The sequence below is a fragment of the Lampris incognitus genome, chromosome 16 (assembly GCF_029633865.1).
Source record: "Lampris incognitus isolate fLamInc1 chromosome 16, fLamInc1.hap2, whole genome shotgun sequence".
Lineage (NCBI taxonomy): Eukaryota > Metazoa > Chordata > Actinopteri > Lampriformes > Lampridae > Lampris > Lampris incognitus.
Window position 1 is genome coordinate 37,113,332 of NC_079226.1, and position 25,313 is coordinate 37,138,644.

The 25,313-nt window shown below is 47.5% G+C and overlaps 1 protein-coding gene across 4 annotated transcripts in view; it reads left to right on the forward strand.

The window, feature by feature from the left end:
• The window catches only part of numb (NUMB endocytic adaptor protein), a 95,113-nt gene that overhangs the window by 60,812 nt on the left and 8,988 nt on the right, over window positions 1-25,313 (forward strand). For 3 of the 4 annotated variants that reach the window (XM_056296439.1, XM_056296441.1, XM_056296440.1), the window contains exons 3-5: window positions 10,148-10,222; window positions 20,327-20,401; window positions 21,866-22,006. In XM_056296439.1, coding sequence (XP_056152414.1) covers window positions 10,148-10,222; window positions 20,327-20,401; window positions 21,866-22,006 — 291 coding nt within the window. Of the gene's footprint in view, window positions 1-10,147; window positions 10,223-19,501; window positions 19,535-20,326; window positions 20,402-21,865; window positions 22,007-25,313 lie in introns of all 4 variants that reach the window. The other variant, XM_056296438.1, reaches the window with a different exon arrangement.

The window sequence follows — 25,313 nt, forward strand, 5'->3', positions numbered from 1 at the left end:
ACAACCTTAAAAACGTAGTCGTGACAGTAAAAAGGTAAAATCTCTGCTTACACAGTTGTTGCTGTTGGGTTTGCCGATTTGATCTATTTTCATAAAGATTGACCTACTTTTTTTTTAATTAAGAGTTGTTTTTTTCTGGCATTTTCTGCCTTTATTTGATAGTGACAGTAGAGAGAGACGGGAAAGGCAAGGGGGAGAGAGGGGATGACATGCAGCAAAGGGCCCGGGCCGGGTTCGAACCCAGGCCGCTGCGGTAAGGACTCAGCCTTATGTGGTACCCCTCTACCAGGTGAGCCACCGGGGGCGTCCTGACCTTTTTTTTTTTTTTATAGGCACAAGTGAAATGTCCACACCATCGATTCCCGCTGTGCCGAACCCATAAATTTTCCAACAGTGTAAATACAGTGAAAATACATATCCGAATGAGAAACCCCTTTCAACAGCAACAGCCACTAAAACAGGTCCAGAAACAAAACTGTCTGGCTCTCAGACCCAAACTGACCCCTACACTATACTATATCTTGCACAAATCCTTAAAAACCACTAGTTTAAACTGGGTTCAACTGGCGTTCGCTGTAAATGCCCCTGGCTGCAGAGACGATAAGCCCGCTGACTGTTGCTTCCAGTGTTTCCCTAACACAACACAGGAGGACCCTGAGAAGAGGCGGGTGTTGTGACAGCCCGAGCTGTCTGTTCGCTCGCTTATCTCCCACCAACCATGTATCCCGGACGATCCCCCATTAGCAGACAAATGTCTTCCTCTGTCTGAGCTGCCCGCAGCTGTCTCCTCGCATCAGCATCGCACTTAGCATACATATGTCGAGAGGTTCCCTGCGTGCTGTGTTGTGTGCTGTGTTGTGTGCGTGTGTGTACACGTGTGTCTTTGTATGTATGCATGTATGCAAGGCCAGTTGAGCGCCAGGAGGCTCACAGTTTGAGTCAGAGTCGTGACGTCACTCTCTCAAAATAGCATAGCTGGGAGGATGGTGTGTGTGTGTGTGTGTGTGTGTGTGTGTGTGTGGGTGTGCGCGTGTGTGTTGGTAGGAAAGGGTAAGGACTTCCTCTCCAGCCTGCCTGCACAATGGTCGACTGCCTCTCTCTGTGCTTACCCCTGGGAGTCTGTCCCCCAAGTGGGTTGGGAAGGTCAAGGAGTGACACACAGCGGGTCATGACATTACTCCGTGTCTAGGAGGGCGGAGGACACATGGTCAGATGGGGGCAGTCAGTGTTTTCCGGCCATTCAGCTACAGCCGGACCAACACGGAACAGCATCTTCAAAATAAGCGCGTCTCGCCATTCGTTGTAAACTGACTGGCGTGCCACGCGTGTGACATTTGCCATGTCACACGCGACCATGTAGGCAGTTTAGATAATCCCATATCTGAGCAGTCAACGTTGTCTGTGACTGACGGAGTACCTGACATGATCTGAACTGCCCTGGATGTTAGAGGAGAACAACCCCCCCCCCCCCCGCCTCCCCTCCTCCCCCCCCGATGCATTTCAAAACAAACTCTGAGAATGTTGTTAAAGCCAGGTCACATTACCGCCGGCATAAGGTCGACTCTAGCGCACACAAGCCTGCCAACCGCATGCTTACCCTTTCGGGAGAGGGCCCGTGAAGGGTTAGGAACTGTCATAGCATGACTGTCCCGCCTCACATTTGCTGCGGTGTTCTCATCCGCCCCTCACAAACTACTCCTTCACGTACCTCTTTATATTGACTCTTGTTTTAACGGTAAAGTCATGGGGGGGGGGGATACCTGGCCCCATCCCACCCCAGCTCTTTTCCAACATCCGGGATGGAAAAGCTTGATACCACAAGGATGTTTACACCACAGGGTATTTACATCGGATCAGAATCCGTAACACTCTCTTGCTTATTCCCATGATGCTGTTGGGGTCGAGAGCCAAACTGGGGTTGGTCAGTGAAGACACCCCAAACTCCCTGTAGAGTTGGGTGGTTTCAGACCTTGCTGATATATCATATGCCTTCTTTACTGAACCATTTACAATAAGGAAATGAGTAACTTACAAGATTACCTTTTTAATGGGGTGGCGTAGCGGTCTATTCTGTTGCCTACCAACACGGGTATCGCTGGTTCGAATCCCCATGTTACCTCTAGCTTGGTCGGGCGTCCCTACAGACCCAATTGGCCATGTCTGCAGGAGGGAAGTCGGATGTGGGGGTGTGTCCTGGCTGCTGCACTAGCGCCTCCTCTGGTCAGTCAGGGCGCCTGTTCGGGGGCGGGGTGGAACTGGGGGGAATAGCGTGATCCTCCCATGCACTACGTCCCCCTGGTGAAACTCTTCACTGTCAGATGTTAAGAAGCTCTTTGCTGCTCCACATGTATGGGAGGAGGTACGTGGTAGTCTGCAGCCCTCCCCGGATCAGCAGAGGGGGTGGAGCAGCGACCGGAATGGCTCGGAAGAGTGGGGTAACTGGCCGAGTACAATTGGGGATAAAGGGGGGGGGATCTAAAAAAAGAAGAATAGCTTTATAATAACTGGACATATCATGGGGGGAGATTGGGGATTTTCCACACCTTGGCAGTGACTGGTCACCCCCACCCCGTCTTCTGTCACGATGGCCATTGCACCATAGTATTTATACAGACAAATATGTATGTGTTTACGTTTCATAGTCCGGTGTCTGGTTTTGAGTTTGTTCTGTCAAGGTTACTGGAAAGTCATTCACAGACTTTTCCCAGCATCACTCACCCTCCCCCCCCCCTTTTTTTCTGTCTGTCTGTCTGTCTGTCTGTCTGTCTGTCTGTCTTGAGCTTTGAATTGATCCGGGGTTGTATAATGGAAGAGGAACTCTCTTTTTTGGATGTGTAGGAGTTACTGTTTTAATATTGTAAAATAGATATGTCAAAGTTGGTTTCAGGTAAAATTAAGAGTTTTAAAATTCAAAAAAATTCCCTTTCTCTCTCTCTCTCTCTGTGTCTGTCTCTCTGTCCGTCTCTCTGTCTGTCTCTCTCTGAGCAGAAGTGTGAGTGAGAGGATGGAGTAACAGCGTGTTTTGAGTTTCTAAAACCTGAGCTTTTTGAGCTGTCTTGTCATTTTCGTGTGCTTTTTTTCTCATTTGTTGTCTTCAGTTAGGTTTTTCGGTGGTAGTGTTAAGTGGAGTAGTTTTCTTTAGATTGGTAGTGGTGCTACCAGCCCAGCGGGGCGGTATGCCTGCTGTGGGAGGCGGAGGAATGGGGTTCTACAATTTGACACACCGACATGCAATTAAAGTGGCTCCGGTGGTCAAGTGCTCGGTGGAGGAGGGCTGCTTGGTGGTGGTGGAGCATGTGGGATATGGAAGCATATGATCTGCATCCAGGATGAACAGTGCCGTAATTATTTTCCTTGATGGTGTTGATAAAGTCAACCAGGCGGTGGAAAGTGGTGTGGTGATTAAGGGCACATTCACTCTCGTTGTGCCGCTGGTTAGTCCAGCCAAGAGAATCACCATTTCTTATGTGCCCTCGTTCATGAGAAATGCGGCTGGCAAGACACGGACTGCTAGTGTCTCTGATAGAAATGGCCTCCTGGGGTTGCAAGTCTCCTCTCTTGAAACACCCTGTGTCTCATAGGAGACAAGTTTTTATGATTCTGAAACATAATGCGGAGGATTTGGATCCAGCGCTTAAATTCAGGATCGATGAGTTTGATTACATTGTTTTTGTGCCATCTGGTATGATGAAATGTTTTAGGTGTGGGTCAGAGGGGGCATTTGTCTTGTCCCGACAGAAGTGAGGGAAGATCTGTTCCTCAAGGGCCGCCGCCTTCCCACGATGCTGCCATGAGTGGCACATCTCCGGCTGGAGACGGTTCTGCCGAGTTGGCACGGCGGACGAGGCAGGGGAGCGAGGGACAGGAGGAAACGATCAGGTTGTGAAAACAGAAGGAAACTGAGGCAAGAAAAGATAAGGAAGCTAGTGTCTCTGATAAAAATAGTCTCTTGGGGTTGCAAGTCTCCTCTCTTGGAACACATCGTGTCTAGGAGACAAGTTTTTATGATTCTGAAAAATGATATGGAGGACTTGGATCTAGCGCTCAAATTCAGGATCGACGAGTTTGATTACATTGTTTTTGTAACATCTGGTATGACGAAATGTTTTGGGTGAGGGTCAAGAGGGGCATTTGTCTTGTCCAGAAAGAAGTCAGGGAAGGTCTGATCCTCAAGGGCCGCCGCCTTCCCCCGATGCCACCATGAGCGGTGCATCTCCGGCTGGAGGCGGCGCTGCCGAGTTAGCACAGGGCAGACAAGAGGAGGGGGAGCGAGGGACAGGAGGAAACGATCAGGTTGTGAAAACAGAAGGAAACCGAGGCTGGACAAGATAAGGAAAACAGCCAGACTGAGCAGGTAGAAGAGGGCAGTGTGCAGGATGAGCAGCTCAGAAAAGGTGATCACAATGAGAAGGTAACAGAATTTGAGCAGGTGGTGGAGGATGAACAGAATGAAAAAAATTTGAAATGGTGAGAAAAGGGAGTATAGCAAATTGGCTGGGCGAGATATGAATTGTGGTCTTAAAAAGCAGATAGAGCAGACTGCTATTAGAGTGGCAGAGTCTGTATTTGAGGGAGAGAAAGATATGCTGTTGGATGATGAAATGACAAACATGTCTATTAAGAGGAAGCCCGCAGAGGGCAGACAGGAAAATTCAAAAGCAAAGAGGGTTTAAAACAAAAAAAAGGCTTCCCTCCTCTTTACCTGAGAACACAGAAGGAAGGGACTGTGAATTAAGTTCCACTCCACACACACAGATGCAGATGGACACAGAAGGGAGCCATGTTTTCCTGAAAATCAGGAAGTTTTTGCAGGTTACCAAGGGTTTGAGGGCAGTCATGGTGGAACATTTCTTTGCAGACTTGCAGCTTTTTATTGACTCAGTTAAATGTTCTATGAAAAACTCAGGAGATTTGGAGGAAACCACATTTACTGAACAGGAAAGCTTTAGACTGAAAAAAATTGTACAGAAAGTAAAAGTGCAGCTCCTTGATGGTGATTAGAGTAGATTAGATTGGATTCGATTGTTTCATTAGCCACACGACCGAGGCTGGTGGAAATTGTTTTTGGTACACATTAAACTCTGCAGCACAATTCATACATGGACAACAACAGATGCCACATATTATCACGAACAATACAGTTGCACAATAACAGAAGTAAACATATCATGCATAACAATTAGGTGAATGGTGATATTTATGCCAACGGTGTGTGAGGAGGGGACTATAGGGAGGAATTCAGAGTCCTGACGGCTAGGGGGAAAAAACTGGTTGTGAAGCGTTTAGTCTTGGTGGACAGTGACCTGTATTGCCTCCCTGAGGGAAGGAGTTGGAAGAGGTGATGAGCTGGATGTGAGGGATCGGAGATGATCTTCATTGCTCGCTTCACAGTCCGGTGAGTATGTAGAAATTCAGCTGAGGGGAATGGGTTGCCTATGATTTTGGATGCCTTGTTGACAATCCACTGCAGTTTCTTCTGTGTTTGACTGTCCGTGCCAGCATACTATACTGTAATAAAAAGATGGACTGGATAATGGCTGAGTAAAACAGAACGAGGAGTTGATGTTTGAGCCGGTATTTTTTAAGCTGCCTAAGAAAGGAAAGTCATTGAGCTTTTGCAATGTTGTGTTCAGTGTTAATTTTCCACTTCAGGTTATTGCTGATGTATGTTCCAAGGAATTTAAGAGTCGTGGTGGTGATGGGGTCTCCATTCATTTGTATGGGTGTTTTAGGATTCGGCATGCATCAGAAGACAAGTTTGGTTATTTTTATCTTTTTGGTTAGTGTAGGTCTGGTCTTGGCACAGCTCAGCTCTATTCTCATGTGTAGTATAAAATTAGGCACTTTAAATCTAAATGGAACAACAGATGACATGAAAAGAGCTGCTGTGTTTAAAGTGGTTGATTTTAAAGAGCAGGGTAACCAAATTGACAGATTTGCTTCAAAATACTTTATAAATGTGGGAGATGTATTGCTGTTGACATGTTAAAATGTGTTGAACCATGTATAGAACTGATTTGCGGAGTTAGACCATTTTCGGGTATTTTTCCCGTTTTCCTTTCTTGATTTTTTTGGCCGGCTTCCTTGGTGACGTCGCCGTCTTCCTTTCGGTGCCACGCCCCCAGAGTCTGAAACCAGTGGACGCTGCAGATTTTTACACATTTTTGAAGCTTTGTTTTATATACTTCGCAACATTTTTAATCATACAGAATTGGCTGGGTGGTTACTGATATGTTTTCCTGGGGTATGGGTATCCCAAAACACAGATTTGAGCTCAGTTACCTGCCACTTTAAGATTTATTTTTTTTTGCTTGTGCAAGAAACACTTAGCACCCGAGATAACGAAATTGAATGGAGGAGGGAATGGACTGGAAAAATTATTCTCAGCCATAAATCAAATATTAGTGGTGGGATTGGGATTCTTTTTTTTCAAAAAAAATTTATGCCATGTTCCCTTTAAGTAGAGGTGGTCAAAGGCCGACTACTGAAAGTGAAGGTACAATATGAAAATATAAAAATGTTTTTTATAAATGTTTATGGTCCAACCCTTGGCCCCGAAATACTAGTTTTATGGATGTGTTATTTGATTTTATCTGTAAATGTGACACTGATGATTATTTATTTATGGGAGGGGATTTTAACTGTACAGAAAATTGCAAGCTGGACAGAAATCATCAGGAACCACATGCTGTATCTCTTAGTTGGCTCACACATTTAATTAAATCATGTGAGCTAAAAGACGTTTGGAGAGCTTTTTATGGAAACCAGAGGCAATATACATGGACACATTCAAAAGAAATATGCTATCCATGGCAAGGCTTGATCAGTTTTATTGTTTTAAACATAATTTTGATATGTTAAACAATGGAACAATTCCAGTTGGATTCTCTGATCATTCCTTGGCACAGTGTTCGGTTTTTATAAGGAGTGTTAAAACAAATAGTGCTTTCTGGCATTTTAATACAGCCCTTTTACGTGATAACAATTTTAGAGATGCTTTTAAGTTTTTCTGGGGTCAACACAGAAAGAGAAGGTCTGATTTTAGTTCTTTACAGCAATGGTGGGACATTGGCAAGTGCCAGATGAAGCAGTTTTTCCAGCAGTACACTCGCAGTGTCACCAGAGACATAGCCAGCTCTATGAGAGATCTAGAGATTGAAATGGTGGAACCCCAGAATTTAGTAGATTCCATAGGAGATCGAGGGCATATAGAGGCTCTCAAATCCAAAAAGTCTGCTTTGGCTAACCTGCTGGGTGTTACAGCACAGGGGGGGCACTGGTCCGCTCACACTTTCTGAATGTCACACATATGGATGCTCCTTCTCACTTTTTCTTTAGCGTATAAGAACAGGCAGAGAAAGACCATCCACTCTCTACGTGCTAACACTGGTGTGCAGCAGCTTCTGAGATTCTGAAATATGCAGCAGGGTTTTACGGAGATCTCTATTAGAGTGAATTCAAACAGGATGCGTTTCTATGATGGCCTAAACTTTTTTTGGAGGGGGGGGGGCGCTACTGAGCACCGCATGGATTAGAAGTGTTTTTTCCAGGGCTCCTCTCCATACTAGAAATAATTCAGTAACTCACTTAATTAATTTGGCGGTTTTACTTCGTAATTTTCTACGTCTAATAGCCCCAGGATGACAAAACTGAAAGCCGAAAGGGGGAAGAAGCAGGATAAAGCCCCAAATGAGACTGATGGTCAACTGCTTTCGGAGCTAGCTGAGCAGGCTGCGGTAACCTCGGAGTCGGGTAACGAGCGTGACGCAGAGTCCACAAACATCCTCTCTGCAAAATGAAATATGAGCAAGACGATGACCGACCGATTTGACAATTTAGCGGCATCTCTGGTATCTATCTACCCAGGCATCTTTGTTGAGTCTTGGTAACCAAATAAAGGAGGTGGAAAATGCTAGCTCTGACTATGATCACCGCCTCTTGCTTGTTCAGCAGATGTGTACAAAAATGCACTCAGAGAACGATGCAGTTTGCATGAAAGTGATCGACCTTGAGGCTTGCTCCAGGTGGCAGAATATAATCGTTGGCCTACCTGAGAAGATCGAGAACGGGCGTCCGATGGGGTTCTTGACGAAATGTATCCTTGAGTTGCTGGGCGCTGGCAATTTCCCAAGCCGCTGGAAGTGACTCAAGCACATGGTCTGGGAAGGCAGCTTCCTGAGGAGGCCGTGCACAATGATAGCATGGATTCATCATTTCCAAACGAAGGAGAAAATGTTACAACTGTCCCACCATCAGTTTCCTCTGCTCTACAAAGGCAAAGTGATTCACTTCTTTCCCGACAACCCGGCAGAGGTGATTAAGCAACGCCAGGCTTTTGATGATGTCCGAAAGTGACTCTGGAAGGCTGGCATGAGCAACGGTTTCATCTACCAGGCACAGCTGTGTGTCACCCATGGTATCTCCATGGAATTGGAGAGGGATGGTCTTTGTCTGGAATATTGTACTCTGCGGCCGTTGAGCCCCTGCTGCTTAAATTGATGTGTGAGTTGTCTGGAGTCGTTTTTGCTGGTTGCAGCGCAATATTTAAACTCTCTGCCTATGCAGATGATGTAGCTATTTTTGTAATGGACTAAAGAGATATTGATGTTCTAGTAAAAATGTTAAGTTTGATCAACTATCAGCGAGGGTAAACTGGGGGAAAAGTGAGGTGCTGATGGTAGGAGAGGGACTGAATGGTAAGCTCATGTTACCTGGGGGGTTGACATGGAAAATGGGAGGGATGAAACATCTGGGAGTGTTTGTGGGGAATTAATCTTTTTTAAATAAAAGTTGGGAGAATGCTTTAGAAAAAGTAGAAGGACATCGTAAGAAGTGGAAATGGATTTTACCAAAAATGTCATATTGGGGTTGCATGTTAGTGATCAATAGCCTGGTGTTATCCACTCTGGCATCAATTAACATGCGTTGATCCTCCAACCAACCCTCTGGCCAAGATTCAGGCTGTGCTGGGGAACGTTTTCTTGGACAAATTGCACTGGATTACTCAGAGTGTGCTGTACCTCCCTAAAGATGAAAATGGTCAAGGACTGATCCCTCTGGCCAGCAGGGGTGTAGCCTTCTGTCTAAGAAAGAAAGCCACTTCATTTACAGTCTACAGTTCATTCAGAGATTGCTCACTTGGTCTACAGACTTTGTGTGGAGACCAGTAGCCTATGCAATGATCCATTCCCTGTTTTAAAAGTTGATCTGATTTGAAAAATTGTACGGGGCCGTTTTTAGATTTGGGAAATGCTTTGAACTCAGGTGTAAATGAACTTAAATGTAAAGCCATGTATAATATGATGGTTAAAATCCTGAATAAAGAAAAACTAAGTGGTTGGACTGATACACCCGGGAGAACCCAGCTGGGCTTGGGAGAAAACGTGAAGCCGGTGTGGAGGGTTTTTCACAAACCACCGTTAATGAAAAAAGCTGGTGATCTGCAGTGGAGGTTCTTGCATGACACAGTGGCTGTCAATGCTTTTATTTCTGTGTTAAACCCTAATATGAATGGCAGCTGCCCCTATTGTGCCCAGAGAGAAACAGTTTTCCGTTGTTTTTTTTAATAATGTGTTAGATATACATCCGTTTCTGCTTCTGGAAAATTTATTTAGATCTGGATAAAGTTTTTACTAACAGAATTTTATTCTTGGTTTTAAACATAGCCAACGTTTAAAATACAAATGCCAACTCTTGAATTCCCTTGCAGGACGGGCAGAAATGGTTATTTATGTTAGCCGGGAAAAAAAGAATTGAAGAGTCTGTAGACTGTGATGTCGAACTCTTGTTTACCAGGATGGTCAAGGCCAGGATAAGGGTAGATTTGAATTACTACAGAGCAATGAAGGAACTTGACAAATTCACAACCATTTGGTGTTATAGAGGGGTGCTGCGTTCAACCATAGAGGATGAGCTGGGGGGTTTTCGGCAGAGCTTGGATAAAAGGGGTCTTTTCTGTTTTCCGTTTGTTGTTTTCCGTTTTGAGCTGTTGTTGAATGATTATTTTTTGGGGTATGTTAGAGGTGCATGTTAAGTACTTGTTTGTAAGTTGACATTTTGATTTAAATAAAGAATTTTTAAAATTACAAAAAAAAAAAATCTCTTGCTCTCTCTCTCTCCCCCTCTCTCTTTCTCTCCCCCTCTTCAGTACCTGGGCCATGTGGAGGTGGAGGAGTCACGGGGCATGCACATCTGCGAGGAAGCCGTAAAGCGCCTGAAGACGGTAGGTACTTGCACTGGACCGCCCAGCCACACCTCACCACAGAGAACACAAGATCCTTGCCCCAGTTCCACTTCTCTTCACTTTTTCTGCACAGCCCCCCAACTCCTCTGTGATCTTCCCCTACTCTTGTTCTACCAACCCTCATCAATGTGTCCCCCACCCCCCTCACAGTGGTCCTCCTCCCTCTATTGTCACATGACTCTTTGGTACTGTTTTGCTTCCTCGGGACTCTGTCTGGTGTGGCTATGCAGAGGAAGTCCCGAGTGTGGCCCAGCAAGCCTTTTACGATGCCTCCCGACTTTTAGGGACCAGTCAGAAGGACTTTTTTTTCTTTGTGTGTTTTTCTCTCTGTCTTTTTCCCTCTCTGGGTTTCTGGCTCTTTGTCCCTGTCTCTGTGTTTCTTTGTGTCTGTATGTGTTGGACGGCACAGTGGCTAGTGCTGTCGCTTCACAGCAAAAAGGTCCTAGGTTCGAACCCCGGTGTTGTCCAACCTTGGGGGTCATCCCAGGTCGTCCTCTGTGTGGAGTTTGCATGTTCTCCCCGTGTCTGCGGTGGGTTTCCTCCAGGTGCTCCGGTTTCCCCCACCATCAAAAAGACATGCATGTTAGGGTTGATACTCCTGTCTGTGCCCTTGACCGAGGCATGGCAAGACGAATTGGAGTTGGTCCCCGGGTGCTGCATGGCGGCTGCCCACTGCTCGTAGCTACACAGCTAGGATGGGCTAAATGCAGAGCGTAATTTCCCTATGGGGATCAATAAAGTATCTCAAAATTAAAAAAAAGTGTATCCGTCAGTGTTTGTCTCTCTCTATCCCACTCTGTCTCTTTTTCGCACCTGACTCCAGCTATCTTTATCTGTCCTGTATTTTTTCTCTCTCTCCCTGCCTCTCATCGGTCAGTTCACTGAACATGTGCAGATAGTCTGGCATATACTTCTTGCTTCTGTAGATTGCAGGGGAGTTGAGCATAAACGGTGAATTCCAGCATTGGGGAGGAACCGGTCCTCGGATAATAACTTGCTTTTCTGTACTGTCAGTTTTTGTGCCAGGTTAAACCCAGTGTAGAAAACTCCCCAGGATGAATGTGACTGATAGTGGTCTCATGAGTCATCCTGTCCCTCAACTATGAGTCAGAGTCCAAGGCGAGGTCACCGGCCTGTCTCTGTTGGATGCCTGCAGGATGAGAGGACCAAGAAGTTTAGGAGTTACAGGATGAGACACATTTTCAACTGAAATTTGGGTCTGCTCAGTAATTATTGGTTTTAGTTGGTCATAACTTGTAAGAGCTTTTTTTTCCAGTAGCCAATACATCTTTAATTCATAACATTACATATGCTCTTTGGTGGTGGTGGTGGTGGTGGGGGGGCTTTTACCCAAACTGCCTCACATTCGAATGAGGGCATGTATTCATATACTTTAGGTGGTGCCAGCAGGATCTGGACCTCCTCAGTCCCAGCTGTACAAACAGCATGCTATAATAGTGTCTCTTGAGCTTTGGAGGACCACTTAGGTTGTGGAGGACCATTCCGGTTTCTGCATGATTAACGCTGGAGCACCTGCTTTTGAATACTTCAACTTAGTTTCATTGAATCAGTTTGTGTGCTTTGATAACAAAAGTAACAAACCTCATTCTTTATAGCAGTTTTTGAAACAGTTACAGTCGAGTACTTTTAACAGTAAGTCAATAATGAATAAAGGGCAATAAGACAGTAAAATTAAGAATCGGGGCATCTTGGTGCCTTAACGTGATAGCTTTTCAGGTCACAGACCTAAAAGCTAAATCCTGGATTCCAGCCCAAACTTGGATCCGTGTTGCATCGTGTCCCCTCTCTCAATGGCATGGGTTATCACCAAGGAGTAAGAGATGCGATCCTGTAACTAGAAGCTCTCTGTCAATCCCAGAACTGGATGAGTAGTCCTGGTTTTGCTTGGGCTGACGACCAGAGGGGTGATTGTATCAGGATGCCAGATTGGGCTGTTGTGGTCACGGGCAAGGCATTTAACCCCCAGGCGTAGGGGTGGGTGATATGGCCAAAATGTTCTCTCACGGTATAAGTAATTTTACATCACAGTAACGGTATATATTACGATACAGTAATTTCTCTATAAATTAATTAAGAAGTGGTCTAAAATAAGCATACCGTACTTCAAACCATGTCCACACGACTGAAGTTGCACCCCTTTGAGTAACAAGTTCTCCTCCCTCATCTTGGGTTGGCTGGGATGCCTCCCCCTGCTCTGTATTTACAATTTCCCTCTCCTCCGTGTATCCTTGTCGCTCTCACGTCGTCGTCGTCTTCTTCTTGAGTTTTATGGCAGTTGGCAAACAACATTATGATTCATTACCACCAGGACCTCGTATAGAATGTGCGCTACTACCCAAATCTCCCGAACCAGCTCCCGTGGTTGAAACGGTACTGCCAAACCTCTACTGGTGGACACGGTATATGTATATTGTCATATCACCCGACCCTACCCTGGCAGCGCTGCTCTAAGGAGGACGCTGTGCTGCTCCCAGTCGCTGCAACGCAAGTAACGAAATGACAAAATTTCTGTCGTGATAAATGGACAATAAGATTTATTTATTTATTTTTAGATTGTGTTTTCTGGCATTTTTCGCCTTTATTTGATAGCAATAGTAGAGAGAGACAGGAAAGTTAGGGGAGCAAGAGGGGATGACATGCAGCAAAGGCCTCGAGCCGGATTCGAACCCAGGCCGCTGCAGTAAGGACTCAGCCCTATATGTGGCACCAGTCTACCAGGTGAGACACTGGGGTGCCCAAGGATATAATTTAGCTACCTGTCGATCTTGATTGTCTAAATAAAAGTTTTGTAGTTTAATATCTGTTGTTTATGACCAACACAAAACGGAGATCTCCTTGTGTTGTGTTGTGTTGCGTTGCGTTGCGTTGTGTTGTGCTGTGCTGTTTAGCACGCCTGGTAAATTTGACTTATGTGCCATCCCAAGCCAGTCTGACAAGGGTGAAGTTTTGGTACCTTGAGATGAATAGTGTCTGGGACTGAACCCTGCCTGGTCTTGGCTCCTGGGCAGAGCTGTAGCGCGATCTCAGGTGTCACCGTCGACCCAGATCCGTTGAGGTTTGTTTGATGTTAATCCAGAGCTGCCCCATTTTTCTCCACAGTTAGACCCGTCTGTGACTCCACTGCTGGGCCAGTCTGTTGCTGAGGGAAGCCTCACGCACCAGTCTGGTGGTTTGTAGCACAACAGACATTAGGGTATGCGCACGGTGAGTACATGTAAAGATTCCCACGGGTACAGCACTCACACACTCACTCTTGCGGCACACATTTTCATGCAGATATATTGTACACACATAGTGACACAACTCCTAGGCAATGCCCCCTCCATTTAATGAGAGGTGCAGTCTAGTTAACTTGGAGATGCCAGTCTGCTCACAAAAAATGCACAATATTGGGCGTCCGGGTAGCGTGGCGGTCTATTCCGTTGCCTACTAACACGGGGCTCTCCGTTCAGTGAGTGTGGTGACAGTGGCAGACAGTCCCGCTGTCACTGATGCCCCTGGTAATACACTACTTCATGCAGATCACCAGGGACTGAGGTATCACTACAGCAGGAGTCTGTGTGGAGCCCTTCCTGGTTCGAGGAGCCTCACTCCGAAGCTGAGGCTTTATAAAACCGACCTATATAAGTGATGTGTTACTTATGTTTCCCATATAATCTCCATTACATATCAGATCTACTCGGCATCACCAACAGGAAGTGTTTTTTTTAAAGACAGATTAACTGATGGCCTGTTCTTCAGCATTTGACATAGTTATATTGTTAGCCTAGTAGGAGTTACAGTTTACACATCCCATGCTGCACCACGTCATGTGACCATGGATCACTGGTGCCCATCCTTCAGAGAACTCTTAGGGGAAGCAACGCAGCACAAGCACACACTTATGAGCGTATGCGCACACACACTCACACACTCACACACACACACACACATAAAAATACACACAACGTGCTGACTCCAGATTACAGTGTACTGTAGACAGGGCCGGAGGCGTTGGGGGCTTATTGAGTTAAAGACTTCATAACACGGAGCACAAGATGGAGTCTACCCAAACGCGAGGGAGGAGTGTTCCCATCTCGACTCCCTGACCCTGCTCGCTACATCCGTCCAACACTCTGCTCCACCCAGAGGCCTTTGGTCGTACGCCAGTGTGGGCTTTGCTTCAGGAACCTGTGCTTATAAGCAAGGGGGGAAATCAACCTCCACCAGCTGACAAATAATGCCTGCAAAATTAAATGGATGGAGTTGGACTCTGGAGTTGGAGTCTGCTACAGGCAGGAGTGGAAAACTGGATAAATGTAGCAGTATAAGGTTTGGCTACCCATCAGCCGCTGTGGCTGGTAGAGGACAGGTCAGACTCCTGTGCAGCTCAGTTTGATAACCTTGTTAATCTAAGTCATGTAGATGACTCTCCGAGAGCCTCTAAGAGCGACTGAGCAGCGAGGGGTTAAGCTGCACATTGTCACAGGACACGCTCTTGGACACACCCACAGCTTCAGCCATCAAACCCAAGACTCATTAACTTCCAGAAGAGGTCTATCTACCAGCTGGCCTGCGCTGGGGCCATGTCCACAGGCAGCTGTGGTCATGTGATCATGCTGAACTCTGGCCCTGCATGTGGCAGTTTACCTGTACGCCCGCTGGGCTCGCCTGACAGGAAATGCAAAGAATGCAACCGGTGCAGAGGAGGACTGCTCCCTAGTGGCTATCCTCCGTATCATTGTTAGACTCTTAGGGCAGACCAGAGTCACCGTAGAGCTGAACACACGCCGGCGCAGAAGCAGAGCGGCGAGTCGAAATGCATTTGCATCACAGCTGACAAGCGTCGAATATGTAAAATGCTGCCCGTGGCGTGCTCTGACATCATTTTCCTAAACAAAGTGGGCTCTCTAGTGGCGCCGACGCTTGGAAATACTGCTGCTCCTGAGCATTTGCAGCACGCCAAGCAGATGTGTGTTGGCTGGAGACGAGATGCTGCTGATACGGGGATTTCGCATTAGACCCAATAAGAGGCCCCCGTTGGCACACCTTGCCTCGTGCTGCCGCGTTCCAGCCAATTAGAGCGGCGACGTCACTGCAGTGTCCAACGGGACCCTGCTAGAATATTTGATGACTAAATTGTTGCCATGCAACAGACACAATTCCGCTCAGAAAAAAAAAAATGTTTGGGTGCTTAGCAACAAACTCAAGTTCCAAGAAATAATAAATGAATCACCTGATAACAAGGCTCTAATCCATCATCGCCGAGAACCCAGTAGGGGCCTGGGAGGGAAGGCTGTTCTCAGAAAAGCCTCAGTCAGGCAGATCAGAACACCAACTGCACGGTCTCAAACCGTCAGCCGCCCTGCGCTGAATAACAGGGCCGGGGCTGGGTACTCCTCGTAGCCTATGTAACGAGTTGGGCACAGTGGTGTCTGTGTTTTGTGAGGGTTCAGATTTTCCCTCACGTGCACGAGGCTGCATGTTGGTATGTTGGTCGTGCCCATTTACATGTGTGTGTGTGTGTGTGCTTCAGCGAGCGCCCTCTAGGGGGTAGTAATGAGAGTTTTCTCACAGCTCTGTGACCCCCTGACACAGAGGAGGGTGGAACATTTGGGAGGAGGAGGAGGAGGCTACACTGCAGCACCATCAGCCTCCAGGTTGCCATTTTACAATGTCATCGTGATATCACTTCCTGCTTTGGTTGGCCCGCTGCCCAGAGCTGGAGGTGTATTCGTCAGTCAGGGGGTGGGATTGTACTTGCCAGTAGAGGGTAATAGAAAAAGCCAGTGTTTCTTCATTTCTCCGGGATGGGCTGATGTGCCCCCCTAAAAAAAAAAAAGAGTCTTAAATTCGTATGATACCCACAGGCGTACATCAGCGGGGATGAGTCAACAGATAAGAGGTTGTGTGAACATATATACGTACATCTGAATACTCTTTCTAAAGCTCGCTGACTCCATCAGTGTTACCCTGCCATTTTGGTTTTTCAGTATAATATTACCCCCCCCCCACCCACCCCACCCACCATCCTCTTCCTAATCCAAACCAACCCCCCCACGACCACCATATGTGATGGCTAGATTTAAAGAAAGACTGTATCTCCTTTTCCTATAACGTTCCTTGTGTGTCTTTTCTTGTTCTTTTTTTTGGGGGAGGGGGTGTTGGGGTTTTTCAGTGCTTTGTGATCCGTTGTTTTCTGGAAAGCACTATAGAAATGTTTAGTCGTTGCAGCTTTAAAAAAAAAAAGGTTTTCTGTAGGTCAGTGCCAGCCGCTGTGGGAGCGAGAAGCAGTTTCTTCTTCTTCTTGTTAGACGGGTGCCGTGAGCTGCAGCAGTCGCAGCAGAGGCTTCTTCTTCTTGTTAGACGGGTGCCGTGAGCTGCAGCAGAGGCTTCTTCTTCTTCTTCTTCTTGTTAGACGGGTGCCGTGAGCTGCAGCAGTCGCAGCAGAGGCTTCTTCTTCTTCTTCTTGTTAGACGGGTGCCGTGAGCTGCAGCAGTCGCTTCTTCTTCTTCTTCTTGTTAGACGTGTGCCGTGAGCTGCAGCAGTCGCTTCTTCTTCTTCTTCTTGTTAGACGGGTGCCGTGAGCTGCAGCAGTCGCAGCAGAGGCTTCTTCTTCTTCTTCTTCTTGTTAGACGGGTGCCGTGAGCTGCAGCAGTCGCAGCGGAGGCTTCTTCTTCTTCTTCTTGTTAGACGTGTGCCGTGAGCTGCAGCAGTCGCTTCTTCTTCTTCTTCTTGTTAGACGGGTGCCGTGAGCTGCAGCAGTCGCAGCGGAGGCTTCTTCTTCTTCTTCTTCTTCTTGTTAGACGGGTGCCGTGAGCTGCAGCAGTCGCAGCAGAGGCTTCTTCTTCTTCTTCTTCTTGTTAGACGTGTGCCGTGAGCTGCAGCAGTTGCTTCTTCTTCTTCTTCTTGTTAGACGGGTGCCGTGAGCTGCAGCAGTTGCTTCTTCTTCTTCTTCTTGTTAGACGGGTGCCGTGAGCTGCAGCAGTCGCAGCAGAGGCTTCTTCTTCTTCTTCTTCTTCTTGTTAGACGTGTGCCGTGAGCTGCAGCAGTCGCTTCTTCTTCTTCTTCTTGTTAGACGGGTGCCGTGAGCTGCAGCAGTCGCAGCGGAGGCTTGTGTGTGACGACAGATGTTCCACAAGCAGAGGCTCAGTCACTGCCGTTGCTCATTCTGCTGCTGGTTTGCGTGATGCGCAGGGCGGGTTGCTGATGCCAGCTGCAAGCAACGTGCCGGTAAACACCGGCTATTGGTGGCAACGACTTCTGCCCACTCCGCCCGACTGCACAAGCAAGTAACCCCGCATCATTTGGAGGTCCTGTGCTGTGCTGGATGTCTGGTTGGCTCATTAGACCATGAATGTGGGCAGACAGTTTGAAGTTGGATTGTAGGCTACATATTTTTGCCCCCCCCCTCCCTCCGTCTCTCGCTCTCTCCCCCTCCCTCCCTCCCTCCCTCCCTTTCTCTCGCACTCTCTGTCTCTCCCCCACCCTTCCTCTCTCTCCCTCCCCTGTCTCTCGCTCTCTCTCCCCTCCCTTCCTCTCTCTCTTTCTCTCTCCCTCCTCTCTCTCTCTCCCCCTCCCTCCTTCCCTCCCTCTCTCCCCTCCCTCCCTCTCCCCTCCCTTCTTCTCTCTTTCTCTCCCCCTCCCTCTCTCTGTCTCTCCCCCTCCCCCTCGCTCCCTCCCTCCCTCTCTCTCTCTCTCTCTCCCCTCCCTCTCTCTGTCTCTCCCCCTCCCCCTCCCTCCCTCCCTCCCTCCCTCTCTCTCTCTCTCTCTCCCTCCTTGCCTCCCTCCATCTCTCTCTCTCTCTGGTGTTTGCTTTACCTTTCAGGCCTCCTCCCTGATCTTCCAAAACCCACAGCTGTACTTTTAAGACCTTGTTCTTTCTCCCCAGTACACTCCTCTGCCAACTCCATTTTCAAACCCGTGTCCGCCTGAATGCAAAAGTTTGAACGCTGCAGATTATTTTTGTTGCTTTCTTTTGTCTTTTTTTTTTGTAAGCAGGTTTTTGTTGTGGTGTGGTGTCGCTGGTGGAAAAGTGCCCCTCCCAAATTCCCCTCCCAACTGCCCGTCCGTCCCCTTACCCGTTCTAGTTGCCTTAACCCAACAGATGTTTTAGTCCTTATTCATCACAATGTCACCCTGACTAGACTAACTCTAGCTGTCGGAGCTGCTCCCTCATCCTCCTGTTTCTCCTTCTCCTTCTCACATGCAGACACTCGCACTAACGCCGCTTAAATCACACATTAACACGGGACTCCGGGCACCGTCTCCACCACGGCTGTGTAACAGGAGCAGGGTGGCACTCTTTTTCTCCCAGCCTCGGATGGGGAGGAGTGGCCCTTCTGCTGGGGGGGAGGGGGGGGCACTAGTTTGCTAGCACCAGTTTGCTCTGACTGGTGCGAGGTGTGCAGGGGCGTAACCCTGACCCCTCCCCCTGCCGATACTCCCCCCCCCCCCCCGTCTTCCGTCTGTGGGAATCTGTGTCCGTTTGCCGAATAGCTGACCTGCAGCTCCGCCGACCCTTATCTCGCCCACCCGCCCGGGCGGCATGCGACGACGTTACAGCGGCGGGACTCCTGTAGTCTTGTGCTTCACACATGCTGGATTATGGTAATCCTCCCGGGAGGACACGCAGAAAGAACCCCCTCGTTCCCCAAATCGGTGACCCAACAGGGGGCAGCAGGCGGCCCACAGGGGCCTGAGCTTGAGTACCTACCGGTGCCGGGAAGGGGCCCCTGTGTGAGTGACGGGTCGTCGCAGTTTACCGACCTCAGTCGTGGTGGTATTAACGCCGATCCTGGAGACAATAACAACCATAACATCACCCCCTGTCCCTCCTGTCTGTCACTCTGCCATCACGTGGGCCTGTTTCTGATCCAGATCCTCACCCACCCACTCACCCACTCATAACCCCAGCTCATCACTACCACGAAAAAAATGGAGGGAAAAGCTGAGAAAAAATCATTGACAATAACAACCATAATATTACCCATCATCCCTCCCTTCTGTCATTCTGTAGTCACATGGACCCGTTTCTGATCCGGCTCCTCACCCACTCACCCACTCACTCACTCCACCCCGCTCCACTTTTACCCAGAAAAAAAAAAAAAAAGGTGTGTGGGCGGACAGTATCGCCGGCCCGTCCACCGCCTCCCCCAGTAGCTCGTACCGATCTGTAGACGTCATGGGTAACGTTATCATGCCTTGTGTCTGTCTCCCCCACCTTCCACCTTCCCCCTTTACCACTTCCACTTCCAGGACAGGAAGTTCTTCAAAGGATTCTTTACAAAAGTAAGTTGTGTTTTGTGTGTCTTGAGTGCCTCCCTCTCTCTCCCTCTCCCTCTCTCGCTCTCCTCCCCTTACCTAACACTTCACCCTTTGGTCACACATGTGAAGGCAGGAAGAGACACACACACACACACACACACAGACACTGGGGGAGTCTGTCTGGTGAGGACCAACACAATGATGCATGTGTGTTGTGTACGGGGAAGGCGGAGCACTTTTGTGTTTTGGTGTTTGTGTGTGTTGGGGGGGGGGTTCCGGTTTTGACCCCCCCTCCTCCTCAATCGTCACCTCTAACAGAAAGGAAGAACGCAACAGAGAAGAGTCCCTGTGACTGTGGGCTGTCTCTGGGCTGCGCACACACACACACACACACACACACACACACACACACACACAGGTTGCAAAGGGCTCAGTTTTGCTGTTATTGTGGTTGACGTTCTCATAACCAAAGGAACGCCGTTTTTGACTTCACTTTTCCTCTTCTCTTTTACTGAACTCTGGGTATGAAAATCACACCGAATTCCAACTCACACCTTCTTCTTCTTCTGTTCTGAGTTTGACGTCTTCATCACCTGGTGCCTTGTCTCTTTTTTTCCAGGTGGCGTGTTTGTTCTGAGTATGTGTGCGTGTTGGTTGAGTTTTTACGAGCGTTTCACATAGGTTTCAAGGACTGGGGATAAGTGGGGGTGTCGTCACATATTTGGGGGATGGGGGACGGGGCGGGGGGGGGTTGTTGGACTGAAACGGCGTCTTGTTTCCTCACCTGCTCCTGTCTTGCTTCTGTTTTGTCGGCAGGCAGGGAAGAAGGCGGTCCGGGCGGTGTTGTGGGTGTCGGCAGATGGCCTCCGTGTCGTGGACGACAAAACCAAGGTAGTCCCTTCCTTCTGTCCCCTCCCACAGTCTCTCTCTCTCTCTCTCTCTCTCTCTCTCTCTCTCTCTCTCTCTCTCTCTCTCTCTCTCTCTCTCTCTCTCTCTCTCTCTCTCTCTCTCTCCCTCTCTCTCCCTCTTTGGCAGGTATAAGAAGTCGTTCAGAATCAGATTTGTTGCCAAGTAGTTCATTAACATACAAGGAATTTGTCCTGTGATGGTCTGGCAGCCTGTCCAGGGTGTCTCCCCGCCTGCCGCCCAATGGCTGCTGGGATAGGCTCCAGCATCCCCACGACCCTGAGAGCAGGAAGCGGTTTGGATGATGGATTGATGGATGGATGGTGCAAGAGGGAAAACGTAACAGTAAATAGTAAAGCTAAAAGTTAAAAGAATAATAAGGGCGCTCAGGTAGCGTAGCGGTCTATTCCGTTGCCTACCAAAAAGGGGATCGCCAGTTCGAATCCCCGTGTTACCTCCAGCTTGGTCGGGCGTCCCTACAGACACAATTGGCCGTGTCTGTGGGTGGGAAACCGGATGTGGATATGTGTCCTGGTCGCCGCACTAGCGCCTCCTCTTGTTGGTCGGGGCGCCTGTTCAGCGGGGGTAGCGTGATCCTCCCACGCGCTACGTCCCCCTGGTGAAACTCCTCACTGTCAGGTGAAAAGAAGCGGCTGGTGACTCCACATGTATGGGAGGAGGCATGTGGTAGTCTGCAGCCCTCCCCGGATCGGCAGAGGGGGTGGAGCAGCAACCGGGACGGCTCGGAAGAGTGGGGTAATTGGCCAAGTACAATTGGGGAGAAAAGGATGGGGGGGACTTTAAAAAAAAAAAGAATAATAAAATATATATACGAGATAAAATAAAAAATAAGGTGTAGTAACGGGGGAACACTGGGAATATAGTAAGTACTCTATTTACCAAATGTTAAACGAGGATTTTAATATTTAATATCAGTTCAGCTGAGGTTTTGTGCTTGCGGTTTAGTGACTTCCTGCAGATCCTCTTTTATGTAACATGTAGTCTGGGGCACCTGCTGGAGTAGATATTGGCTGAATAATGCACTCATTTTTCATATTTGAAGGTTGTACTGCCACCAGCTGGAAGTCAACTAGTACTACAATTGGTACTGCATCAGATATGACGTTTTCCTTTACAAAAAGGCTGTGCTGGTTGTATTTGATATGGTTAAGCTGACTCCACCTTCAAAACAATTGCAAGAGCTGAATTTATCATACAGTTCAAATTTCCCCATTTGTGGACGGAGCACTGTTCAGCCTTTCTGACAGAAATGTGAGTAAAAATGTAAAACGTTAATCTCAATGTGATTTAATTCATTTTAATTTGATTTTGGCCACTGCATCACTTAACTTTCACCTTGAAATTAATTTCACACACACACACACACACACCAGCCTTGGTTTCGGCGGTCATGTGAGAATAGTAAATCGCATCACTCTTACTTGGCAGGACCTGATTTTGGACCAGACGATAGAGAAGGTGTCTTTCTGCGCTCCGGACCGGAACTTTGAGCGGGCGTTCTCGTATATCTGTAGGGACGGCACCACACGGCGCTGGATCTGCCACTGTTTCATGGCCATCAAGGACTCGGTAAGACCCTTTTCACAAAACTTGAAACACATCCTATACAAAGCCTGTGTAGACTCGGAGACAGTGACTGTTTTGAATAGAACAGAAGTGAGCCTTCACCATGTCAGATATTGTGTTTGGCTTCACCCAGGCCACTACACAGAGACCACCAGCGTAACACACGAAAGATTTAACTACACTGCAGTCATGATACCCACGTTCCTTGAACCTCAGGAAAGTGACAGAACTGCATTTTCCAGACTTGGATTATTTTTGGACAGTTAATTGTTTTATGTAGTTTATGAAAAGTCATGGGAACTTGGCCATTTGTACTTTGCCCATTATTTTTTTATTTTCTCCCTTTTTCTCCTCAATTGTACCTGGCCAATCACCCTGCTCTCCGAGTCGTCCCGGTCGCTGCTCCACCCCCTCCGCCGATCCGAGGAGGGCTGCAGACTACCACATGCCTCCTCCGATACATGTGGAGTCGCCGGCTGCTTCTTTTCACCTGACAGTGAGGAGTTTCACCAGGGGGGCGTAGTGCGTGAGACGATCACGCTATTCCCCCCAGTTCCCCCTCCCTCCTGAACAGGCGCCCCAGCCGACCAGAGGAGGTGCTAGTGCAGCGGCCAGGACACATACCCACATCCGGCTTCCCACCTGCAGACACAGCCAATTGTGTCCAAGCCAGAAGTAACACGGGGATTCGAACCGGCAATCCCTGTATTGGTAGGCAATGGAATAGACCGCTTCGCTACCCGGACGCCCCATACTTTATCCCTTAAAGGTGAAATCTGCGACTTTTCTCGCATGGAGTCGGGTCACATAATGCTAACTGGCATCCTTATTTGTGGTAGGTGGATGTGGGTTTTTAAATTGCCGATATTTAGAGAGTAGGGTGGCCGATGGTCAGTATATAATGCCGATATCATGTTGTTGTTGTTGTTGTTGTTTGCATCTGATAAAATACAACAATTTAATAATAATAACAAATGAGACACAAAATTGCTGAACTTAAGTGAACATTTATTTAACTCTAATGTTGTTGTCTGCACTGTCTGTGTTTGCACAGCCTCTCATGTCATCTACCAAGTGACTAGAGGTGACAGTGTGACAGAGCAGAGGTTCTGTCCCCCAGTCCGCCAGTATCTTTATTTCAAAACACCGTGCCACATTAGCTCGGTGTATTGAAGCACAGACACACACACACAGACACACACACACACACATTTGCATGTGTGCAGAGGGAGAGAGACATGCACACAAGTGCAGAAACAATGTTAGCTAGAAGTCCATAACATTTGTTCCCCAAAACGTTGTTAGCAAGTTGGTAACGTTAATGCTAGCTCTCGGACTTCTGTTAGCGTAAACCCGCTTGTTAGATCGAGGCTATCTGAAGCATTTTAGCAAATGCAACCGACTGTAACTTCTTCTTTCGGCTTGTTCCCTGTTTTTCAGGGGTCGCCACAGTGGATTTAAAAAAATAAAAAATATGAAGAAAAAAAAACGATACCATGTGAGGGCACAGCATCAATGGCGGTCGTTGTTAACCCGGGCCTCAGCTGATCCAGTATGGTCTTGATAATCTGCATACTGATTTGGCAAAATTTTATGTCGTATGCCCTTTTTGACACAACCACTAACCCTATGGACGGGGGCACAGGTAAAGCGCTGGATGCCATCTCAGTATTCATGGACTTGCGCCCATGCCTGTCGCATTCAGGCATGGATTTGTAACAGTAAGTCCATACTGTCATGATACTGCGACATGTAATCCTGCAACAGTAGTAAGTCCATACTGTTGCAAGATTACGGCTAGTACTGTAACTATTTGTTACTATTTGTACTGTAGCTGTTTGTTAGTTAAAGTACTAACCGATTGTAACTAACCTAATCATATACGTCTTTTAATCTTATAACTATCAAATGAATCACTTACAATAGCAGATTGGTGACTTGAGACGAGAGCAGAGGATCATCAGTCCTGTCTTCATCCTATGCCTCAGCTCACAGCAAGTGCTGCTGGCGTTGCCCACTTGAGAATAGCTCCGCTAGCTGGCTATAATGTTACTCTACTAATGTTACTCTACTAATGTTACTCTACTAATGTTACTCTGCTAGTGTTACTCTGCTAATGTTACTCTGCTGCTAGCAGACGTTGCACTGGCATGATCATGTATATGAGGGCCATCGATGAAGAAAATACACGTTTGTTATGTAACATGCGTAACAACGGCAGACTGCAGGCTCACGAACAATAAAAGGCTTCACAGTTACACTTGCTTACCGTCCCACAACCATCCCAAATGGCAAATCTGATGAAGGTTTTACGATCCCAGCTCATCGGGAGTAGGAGTGCGGGCTGGAGACGCCCATACAGTAGTTTTGCGAGCTGTGTAGTTTAGCTCGTTGTGCTACAGTTATAATTACCAGCTAACATTATCAGCATTTTCTTACTAAAAACTGGTATCAGTGTAATTATATGGACAGTAAACATTGTGTTTGTTATCAAGAGTGGCCAGTTAAATATGCACATGTATCGGTTCCGCATGTACGCGTAAGTCATCCACCTGCCACCAAACCACCCGAACAAATTATTTTCTCTGATTTAGAGACCGCACCCGATCACACATTACCATTATTTCTCAGTGGGCTATATGTAAGTGTGGTGACATGGTGACGTATTACACCATGTTCCAAGTACCAGTTTTGTGGCTGTCGTATACATACAGCGCCTCGCAGCTGTTGCAGATGACATACCCAGCACTTGACTCAATATGGTCAAGTATTTCACTAAATCGCTCCACACAGAACTTTTCTGCCTTTTTTTTAACCCCCCCCCCCCTTCTCCCCAATTGTATCCAGCCAATTACCGCACTTTATCCGAGCCGTCCCGGTCGCTGCTCCACCCCTTCCGTCGAGCCGGGGGAGGGCTGCAGACTACCTCATGCCTCCTTCGATACATGTGGAGTCACCAGCCTGTAATATTGATTGTGTGTCCAGCAGAATCACCACATCATCATCATGCTTCAGATAGATAGAATGGCGAGAAAAGTCATGGATTGCAGCTGTAATTCAGTTTCATGATTGCTCTCGGGCTCTTTGAAAAGAAAAAAGCCCAATTTTCTTACCTTTGGAGTTGGATTGCAGTCTCGTCTTCTGAGAAAATACATAGAGTAACCGGGGTACCACTGAGAAATACTTGTTAGGGAGATGTTGCAATATGCCATAAAAGTCAAAGAAAAGTCAATGAATTTATAACGTCAAGCAATTTGCATTGCAATTTTGTATTATTAGACCACATCAGAACCCTGTACCCTCAGAACTT